Source organism: Myotis davidii, unplaced genomic scaffold (assembly GCF_000327345.1).
Source record: "Myotis davidii unplaced genomic scaffold, ASM32734v1 scaffold741, whole genome shotgun sequence".
Taxonomy (NCBI): domain Eukaryota; kingdom Metazoa; phylum Chordata; class Mammalia; order Chiroptera; family Vespertilionidae; genus Myotis; species Myotis davidii.
This window is the reverse complement of record NW_006291250.1, coordinates 94,121-103,960: the sequence shown is the minus strand read 5'-3', so window position 1 is coordinate 103,960 and position 9,840 is coordinate 94,121. Positions and strand designations below refer to the sequence as shown.

Here is a 9,840-nt window from a genome sequence, read left to right as displayed (position 1 = left end):
GGACCTTTCAGTCTGCAGGCCGACGCTCTATCCACTGAGCCAAACCGGTTTCGGCTTATAGCAGATCTTTACTGAGTGCTTCCTGTGACCGCCTTACCAGCTAACCAGCCTAAGGACTTTGCCCCTTGCTTATAACGATCCTGGAACGTGTGGATTGATCTCCATCTACCAGATGCGACAACCGACATTTATTTGATGTTATATAACTAGGAGGTATCGGAGCTACTTGGAACCCAGGTCTGATTCCATGGTGCTCTCTACTGCCTGGGAACCAACCCAATGCCCCCAAAACTTTAAAAATGATTGTACCCAGTGCTGGGTGTTCGATAAAAATGTGGGAAACGGTCCTTCAGACACACCTGGTCATAGTTGGCATACTTTTACAGAAAGCAAATTGATATTATATATCAAAACTCCTTTTTTTAAAAAAAATATATTTTATTGATTTTTTTACAGAGAGGAAGGGAGAGGGATAGAGAGTTAGAAACATCTACGAGAGAGAAACATTGATCAGCTGCCTCCTGCACACTCCCCACCGGGGATGTGCCCGCAACCCAGGTACATGCCCTTGACCGGAACCAAACCCGGGACCCTTCAGTCCCCAGGCCAACGCTCTATCCACTGAGCCAAACCAGCTAGGGCAAAACTCCTTTTTTTAAAAAAAAATATTTTTTTATTGATTTCAGAGAGGAAGGGGGGAGAGAGAGATAGAAACATCAATGATGAGAGGATCACCGATTGGCTGCTTCCTGCACACCCCCTCCCCCCCCATGTGCTCTGACCGAGAATTGAACTGTGATCTCCTGGTTCATAGGTTGATGCTCAATCACTGAGCCACGCCGGCCAGGTTATATCAAAACTCTTAAAAATATCGATACCTTCATCCCAGTAGCCTCACTCTAGAAAATTACCTAAGTAAAGCATCTTGGATGAACCAAGCTGTGGGAATTTCGAACAGGAGTCAAAAAGGATCCAGGACCCACAGTGACAGGAGGGATGCTTTCTGTTCGAGGTGGCTTGTTAGAGGAAAGGGGACTGATCCCAGCGTGGCTGAGGCAGTGGGTTCCTGGAGGGCAGAGTGGGAGGTGAGAGCCTCGTTGCCTGGCTGCGACCTGGCTCCGAGGCCGGGAATGGCCAGTTGCATGGGGAGCAGCTCTGAGCCCTGCCTCTTCTCTCCCTCCCAGGACCCTGCTCGCTCTGCTGGCTTCCACCCCAGTGGTTCTGTCCTGGCTGTGGGCACAGTGACTGGCAGGTAAGGATGAATTGGGCATTTGGGGGGGGCTTCTCTGCTCTCCTCTCCCCGAACTGTCCCTTCACCCCCGTTCCCTACTGTCTCAGAGTCCACAGAGAACGTTAGTTAGGTACCAACTGTTTACCAAGCAAGACTTGATCTCCCAACATTCCTCTGAAGTCAGCCTCCCCCGCAAATCTCTTCTGGAGCCCCTCAGGCCCTACAGATTGCCCCCCCTCCTACCAGATCAGTTCACCCTTCTCCTCCACTCCCATGCCTTCTCCTTAAAGATGGTTGCTGCTGGACACGGAGACCAATGACCTGGTGGCTATCCATACAGATGGCAACGAACAGATCTCAGTGGTCAGCTTCTCGCCAGGTAAGGGGCAGGGCCTGGGACCTCGGAGAGGCAAGGCCTGGGAACTGAGCCTCGGAGCTGCTGTCAGGGGGACGGGGTGGGGCCTGTGTGGCTGGGCCTGGCTGCAGGCCTGGGACTGTAGTGGGGATGGAGCTTGGGACTGCGGAGCAGCCTGGGATAGTGGGGGGCTGAATCTGAGCGAGGAGGGGGCGGAGCCTGGGTGCCTCCTCATAGCCCCCTCCCCTCCCCCAGACGGGGCGTACCTGGCGGTGGGCTCCCACGACAACTTGGTGTACGTGTACAAGGTGGACCAAGGCGGCCGCAAGGTCAGCCGCCTGGGCAAGTGCTCGGTGAGTGGGCAGTGGCCCCGGCCCGCGCCGCCACCCTGTCTAGGGGGTGCATAATTAACCAGTTTTCTACCTCAAGGGAGCACAGCTTCAACCTTCAACTGACTGCCCTGATCACCTCAAGGAGCCTTAGCCCCGCCCACACACTCACCCCATCGTGTTCTAAGCCCGCCCCTTTGTGTAGCCCCGCCCCCCACGTTCTAAGCACCCTCCGTGTAGCCCAGTAGCCCCTTGTAGTCAAAGCCCATCCCTCTGTGTCTAGCTATGCCCACATGTTCTAAACTCCCCTTGTGTTTTAAGCCTTTTCTGTCTAGCCCCGCCCATGGGAGCCTGGCCCCGCCCCCGGGAGCCTGGCCCCGCCCCCACGCTCCGGAGCCCTGTGTATTGTCCCTTTAGCCCCTCTGTGTTCTCACTGTGCCTCTGTATTTTGCCAGCCGTCCTTCCTGTTCTCATCCCGCCCCCTCCAGCGCTAACTCCGCTCCTTGCCTCCCCGCAGGGCCATTCCAGTTTTATCACCCACCTGGACTGGGCCCGGGACAGCAGCCGCTTCGTCACCAACTCCGGGGACTATGAGATTCTGTACTGTGAGTTCCCTGGAGTTCTCCTCCTCCAGCCTCCTCATTTGCGTTGTGTGATTGGCATGGCCTTCCTTGAGTTCCGGGAGGGGAGAGAGGCATGGGCTTCTGCAAGTCTCTCTCCTCTGACTGTTGTATTTAGGGGCTGTTCTGATTGATTGGTTTCCTGCTTTCTGATTTCCTACCTGGTAGACCCCGCTTTTCACCAAGTCCTCCCCTTTCTGGTTGAATGGGTAGGGTCCAGGTTTCTAAGCACATGCCCCTGCTCAGGTCTTGGGGTGTCAGGACCCAGAATCCAGCCGCCGTGGCCAGTCCAGAGAGGCGGAACCAGCCCTGGGACCCTGGCCTCCTGCCTTGGACCTCAGTGCCCATCTATGACATGGGTGGGTCACGTCAGTCGTTCCTTCAGCTCTGAATCCCTCCGCCCGTTTTCTGCCCCAGGGGACTCGGCCACCTGTAAGCAGATCACCAGTGCAGATGAAGTGAGGAACATGGAATGGGCCACAGCTACTTGTGTCCTGGGATTTGGGGTGTTTGGTAAGTTCTGGAATGGGGACGGTATCACTGAACCCAGACGTTTGAAGAAACATCCCTGTCTGGTGGCTTTCACAGTCTTTTTCTATTGGTTACCTCCAGGGCAGGAAACTCACTCTTTTACACCTATGGGCAGTATCTGTGTTCTAGGAGGCGGGGGTGTGGTGGGGTGGGGGCGGTGTTAGATGACTGCAGAGGCCGCCTGGACCTGCAATGTAATGAGACCAGATGGGTGGTGGCACCTGGTCCAGAGAGAATTATACTGCCCAGGCCCCAGCCACTCCTTTATTCAGGCATTAATGCAGTTAACAACTACTTCCTGAGCACCTCTGTGGGATGTGGTGGTGACTACCGTGGCCCCAGCCTGGGTATCATAGTGTTTATAGTCTGGTGGGGGAGACTGACCTGTCCCTGGGCAGCCCAAAGTAGACTGGGCAGGGACAAGGAAGCCCAGTGGTGGTGTCTGGCCTGTCTGTGATGGAGTCAGGGAGGACTTCCTGGAGGAAGGGACATCCAATATGGAGGATGAGATATTCCAGCACGGTGAAGAAGTCTCTGGGCCAAGCATGACAAACTCAAAGGCTAACACGGGCCAAATAAACAAGCCATGTGGCCCGCGGGCCACAAGTTTGACATGCTTGCTCTAGGCCAGTGGTCGGCAAACTCATTAGTCAACAGAGCCAAATATCACCAGTACAATGATTGAAATTTCTTTTGAGAGCCAAATTTTTTAAACTTAAACTCTATAGGTAGGTACATTGTTACTAACTTAGTTAGGGTACTCCTAAGCTGGCCTTTGCTAAAAACGTCCTCAATCTGATTGAGGTATGCTCGCTGAGGTTGACCCCTTCCAACTCTCCCATCTGCAAGCCACTCGTTCATGAATCGCGTGCGCCTCCCGGAGCTGCGTATCCCGCCCTCCGCCTGCACCGCATCTCCCGTCGCCCAACCCACTCACCGACCCACCGATACCCCCCATACCCCCCCACTTCTTCTAAGGCCATTTCTTCAAAATTGACTCGCCCACGCTGAAAACCGATTTCTGTGCATGGGCCACGAAGTTTCAATCGCACTGTATGTGCGCGCCCGCACGTGGTATTTTGTAGAAGAGCCACACTCAAGGGGCCAAAGAGCCGCATGTGGCTCGCGAGCCGCGGTTTGCTGACCACTGCTCTAGGCAAAGGGCATAATAGCACGTACAGAGGCCCAGAGCTGACACAGAGCTTGGAATTTGGAGAGATGCAAGAAGGCTAAATCATTGCAGAGATCCAGGGGAGCATTAGTGAGGATAAGGCTGGAGCAGTGGGGGGACCAGGCCAGGCAGAGCTTGGGGGATCACGGTAAGAAGCCTGGGCTTCCTCCTGAGGCCGCCAGGGAGCCATGAAGGATTCTGAGCACTGGGGGGACAGGGTCAGACCCACATTTCCAAAAGATCATTCTGACGCCCATCCCTGGCTAGACACAGGCTAAGTGAAAGGAAGGGGGAGGGCTGGGGCCAGGACCTGTTCCTCTTTGGGGGGGTCCCTGGCTCCTGCTGACATCTTACCACCAACTCCCCCCTATCTTGCCCACAGGGATCTGGTCCGAGGGAGCGGATGGTACTGACATCAACGCCGTGGCGCGCTCCCATGATGGCAAGTTGCTGGCTTCAGCTGATGACTTTGGCAAAGTCCACCTGTTTAGCTACCCCTGTTGTCAGCCTCGAGTGAGTCCCTCTGGGGGGCTGGCAGGGTAGAGGTAACAAGTAACGATGGGGACAAGTTTGAGGCAGCCCTGGTCCACCACCAGCCCTCTCTAGGCCTCAGTTTCCCCAACTGTGTAAGAAGGGTAGTGGGCTTGACCCCAAGGGCCTTTCTTAACCTGAAGGTTGATGCATTTCAGAGTCTGAAGTACTAAATCTCTGAGCATCTGCAATTTTGAAATCGTTTATCCTTATTAACTCAACAAATATTTACTGAGCACCTGCTGTGTGCCTGGGAGCAGGGGATAGGTACAGCAGTAAACAAGTCAGGTGAGGTCACTGAGCTGACATTTTAAAAAAATATATCTTTATCGATTTCAGAGAGGAAGGAAGGGGGAAAGAGAGATAGAAACATCAACGATGTGAGAGAATCATTGATTGGCTGCCCCCTGCACGTCCCCCACTGGGGATCAAGCCTGCAACTGGGGCATGTGCCCTGACCAGGGATTGAAGTGTGACCTCCTGGTTCAGAGGTCAGTGTTCAACCACTGAGCCACACTGGCTGGGCTGAAAATGAAAATTTTAATGTGAATTCCTTCAATTTGTAAATGTCAGCAACTATCTTTCTACCAACACAGAAAAATTCAACTCATCCACAGATCACCAGCAAGTAACCTGTGTCTACTGTAAAACTTGGTGTTAATTTCACCAATCCCTGCTTCTAACAGGTGACATTTGCTTTAGCATTTTATTATGAAATTTGCAGACATAAAAGTAGAGCCCTAGCCAGTTTGGCTCAGTGGATAGAGCATCGGCATGTGGACTGAAAGGTACCAGATTCAGTTCCAGTCGGGGGCACATGCCCGGGTTGTGGTCTCAATCCCCAGTAGGGGGCATGCAGGAGGCAGACGATCAATGATTCTCTCTCGTCATTGTTGTTTTTCTCTCTCTCTCCCTCTCCTTTCCTCTCTGAAATCAATAAAAATATGTTTTAAAAAAAAAGAGTGCAGTGAAAAAAAAGTGCAGTGATCCCTTCTGTACCTATTACCCATTTTCAGCTATGACCATATTTGGCATTTACTTAAAAAAAGAAAAACCATATATGACCTTTTAGCCTCTCAAATTAGCATTTATAGCTCAAAAATAAAGATAATTCGTACATATTCGCAAATCCATGCTCACACCCACTGGTTAACATTAATTTTTTAATATAATCTAATACCCTGTATTAGATCTGTATTCATATTTTCCTAATTTCCCCCCAAATGGCCTTCTACACTTGGTTTGTTTGAATTAAGGTCCGGACATTGCATTTGCTTGTGTCTCGTGTCTTGTCATACAGAACAGCCTCCCCCACGTGCACACTCATTTTTGTGTGCGCCATTGGCTTGTCGAAGGAATCAGTCAGTTGCCCTTGTTCTTAAGGGGGGCGGGGGTGTTATTAAGCAGAAGAGAAGAGGGGTTAGCTTGGGAGGACTTGGGGTGGCATCGCCCCTTTTGACCTTTCACTTCCTTTTTTCCCTATCGCAGGCCCACAGCCACAAATACGGTGGACACAGCAGCCACGTGACAAACGTGGCCTTCTTGTGGGATGACAGCATGGCCCTGACCACAGGGGGCAAGGACACCAGCATACTGCAGTGGCGGGTGGTCTGAAGTGGGGGTGCGAAGGGGTCCCAGAGACATGGGGCCGAAGGAGAGTCAGGTGGCAGGGCTGGAATTCTATTTTCGGGAGATGTCTATTGCCGAGTAGAGTAATATATACCCAGAGTATGTCTATAGCAGAGAGGGTTATGGTGTTGGGAGGGTGGACCGACAGACAGAAGTCTCTATTTATCAGGGTGGGAAGAGGGGGTCACATTGTTTTGGGGGAGCCATTAGGGTGCTTGGTTTGGGGTGTTTTTTAAGTTTATTCTTTTATATCATCCAGAAATAAAGACATGTGCACTGAGGTGACGTGTCATGGATTGTGTCTACAGGCCGGTGTGAATGAGGGATGTGTGTGTGCATGGATTACAGTGTTCATTACTTAGGTCTTTATTATATACAAGTGACAGAAACCAAGCTTGCTCTAACTTAGGCCAAAAGAGAACTCAATTGACCCTCAAATAAACAAGTAAGTGACTCCGAGCTTCAGGGACATTGAACCAAGAATTTGAGGGCCACCAGGACACTCCCATTATACCTTCTCTTACCTGCCAGTCATTATTTGTCTCTGGGATCAGCATTCTCCACACCACAGAAACATTGCACCCAGCAGCTGCAAAGCTCACATCAACCAGCCTTGGGCCCCAAGGCCAAAAAAATCCCAGGGAAAGATTGTGATTGGCCCATCTACAGATCAATCAAACTGACTTGTTGGATGGTCTATTGTGATTGGCTCCACTTGGGTGACGTACCAGTCCTAGACCAATGATTGTGATCAGGGAGGTGGGGTAGTATAAAACCATGGAAGCCACCTATTTCACAAGATTGAAATAAGGCAAGAAATGTTTTCAGATTTCAGAGAAGTGGGCCCACGACAAAAGATGCCTGTGAGTTAGGTAATGAGGACTCTGGGCGGCAAGAGACAGAAACCCAACGCCACCCAGCATTAAACAATAAAAAGTTGCTAGGTCCTGGAACTGGGTTGCCTAGGAGGGACCCAGCTGGACCAGCTCAAATGTCATCAGGAATTTCTCAAGTCAGTATCTGTAACCTTGAGCAAATATTTAACTTTTTATTGGTGTTTAACAAACAGCAGAGACATGCACTCATAAACTAGTCTGCTGGATTCACAACCCATCCATGCAGCCAGCTCCCAGCTGGAGAAATATCACAACCCCCGCCCCCCCAAGCCCTCTTGTGCCCCCTCCTAGTCATTGCCCACCCCTGGTAACCACTACCCTGACTTACCACACCATAGGGGGAAATATATGTAGGGATGGGGATTGAGTTATTCTGAGTTTATCTTTCGTAGCCAAGATAACTGACTGATGCTATCTAATTACATCTATTTCTTTTTTTATGTTTGAGGCAGATTTTTTTTTCTCTAGTTGAGTAGTTCCCAAACTTGAAGGAACATGAGAATCGCCGGTAGGCCTTGTTACAACGGCAATGCAGCGCCCCCAAACCCTCATCAGGGACCACAGTTTGAGAACCTCTGCTCTAATGGACATACAATAAGATAGCAAAGGTAGGGTTTCCCCGGACAGGACAGTACAGGGTCATTTTGTCCCCGCTACAGATGACAACGGACGGAAAGCTAGGGCCTCGCAGTTCCATGGGGACAGCTTACCAAGCCCGCCTCTTCCCAGGGGACGGAGATCCCCCGGGAGAAACCTGCAAGCCCGCTCCTGGGAGTTCGAGTTCCGGGAAGCCGCCCCTGCTTTTGAAGCATCCTCTTCACTGGGCCTCTTAGAGCATTGTCGCCCTCTTGTGCCCAGCCCTAAACCTGCACGGGAAAAAAATGTGCCCAGAAAGTTCCGCGGGGATCCTGCTGGTGATTCTCCCCGTGCCCCCACCCCAGGGCCCTGGGGGACTATCCCGTGCGGACTCCGCCCTCGAGGGTCGCCTGCCCTCCGCCTTCTGGGCTGGGTTCTGCCTCTCGGAGGCACTGACCGGAAACCCGAGGGCAGCAGGCGGAGGTGGGAGTGTTTCCTTTCCGGCCCCTGCCTCCCTGCCCTCCTTGCAGTGGCCGAGTTCCTGGACCGACAGCCACAGCTCCTCCAAATTCTAACTTTCTGTCCAAAGGGTAGCAATGGCTCGGCTTTCCCCGAGGCTGGTGCCCTGGGAACGCACCATCCTCTGTGGGGTCCTACGCTCTGGCCACCCCTCGAAAACATCCCTTCGTAAGGGCTGCCTCTTAGCCCTGGCGGGGCAGCTCGGTTGGTGGAGGGTTCAATCCGGGCACACGCAAGGATCAGCCAATGGACGCATAAACACGTGGAACAACAGATCAATGTTACTTTCTCAAATCAATAATAAAAATAGATGTAAGTGCTGCCACTTAAGCTCTTTGAGTGGCCACCTGTTTCCTGCCAGGAACCTGACTGAATCACAGCATAAACGTAGGAGGGAAGGGGGACGCTTGGCTACCAGTGAGGCCCAGAGTTTCTCTTTAGGAAGAGCTTGGGGTGGCCTCGGGGCTGAGGAGGGCTATGGGGGGCTTGTCCTGCAGCTGACAGGGTGTATATGGGGTTATTTGGGGGGAGGGGCTCAAAGCCTTCAGGACACTTTCCTTGGATCTGCCCCTGACTGTCCCTGGAGGGAGGGTAGAAGGAAACAGTCTTTATTATGTGTGTGTTGCAGGTCACTTAGGTCCTTGGTTAACTCTCACTTTCTGTTTCCCTCAAGAGCCCTGGGAAGCCAAAACCGGTTTGGCTCAGTGGATAGAGCGTCGGCCTGCGGACTGAAGGGTCCCAGGTTCGATTCCAGTCAAGGGCATGTGCCTGGGTTGCGGGCACATCCCCAGTGGGAGATGTGCAGGAGGCAGCTGGTGGATGTTTCTCTCTCATCGATGTTTCTGACTATCTCTCTCCCTTCCTCTCTGTAAAAAATCAATAAAATATGTTAAGAAAAAAAAAAAAGAGCCCTGTGAAGAAGGCAGTGATATGGCTCAGAGAGGTGTAGTCACTTGTCCAAAGCCACACAGCAAATGACCGAAATAGCGACCTTTAAAACAACAACTGAATCACTTCATTTATATGACGTTCTAGAATAGGCAACACTAATCTCCCGTGAGAAAAGGAAGCACAGAGTTGCCTCTGGGGGTGGGGGGTGGGGTGGGCGAGCAGCCTGTGAGCAATGCCTGGAAAGGGGGGACGAGCCACGATCTGGGTGATGGAAATGTTCTCCGTCTTGATGTGAATGCTTAGTCACATGGGTGTATCTGTTGGTCACAACTCATTGTACTTAAGATCCGGGCATTCTTTTTATTAAAAAAAACAACAACAAATAAGCAAAAAAGAATTCGCAAACCCAATAGCTGCCTTTTTTGAGTCCGACATCCCAGGTCTGTGCGGAGTGCTCTGACCTAGAATGAATTCTCACGACCAGTTGGTGGTGACGAGAATCATAAAAACGAGCAAACCTGTTGGGCGCGCTCACCATTCACGTACTTGCTCCCTGAACAC

General features: G+C 51.8%; 1 protein-coding gene across 1 annotated transcript in view; it reads left to right on the top strand.

Annotated features, from left to right (window-relative positions):
* The window catches only part of EML2 (echinoderm microtubule associated protein like 2), a 24,764-nt gene extending 18,086 nt beyond the window's left edge, over positions 1-6,678 (top strand). Inside the window, exons 13-19 of the mRNA XM_006764406.2 lie at positions 1,185-1,252; positions 1,522-1,610; positions 1,842-1,939; positions 2,433-2,520; positions 2,953-3,048; positions 4,620-4,750; positions 6,257-6,678. Coding sequence (XP_006764469.1) covers positions 1,185-1,252; positions 1,522-1,610; positions 1,842-1,939; positions 2,433-2,520; positions 2,953-3,048; positions 4,620-4,750; positions 6,257-6,382 — 696 coding nt within the window. The 3' untranslated portion in view covers positions 6,383-6,678. The remainder of the gene's footprint in view (positions 1-1,184; positions 1,253-1,521; positions 1,611-1,841; positions 1,940-2,432; positions 2,521-2,952; positions 3,049-4,619; positions 4,751-6,256) is intronic.
* Positions 6,679-9,840: the final 3,162 nt, after the last annotated feature.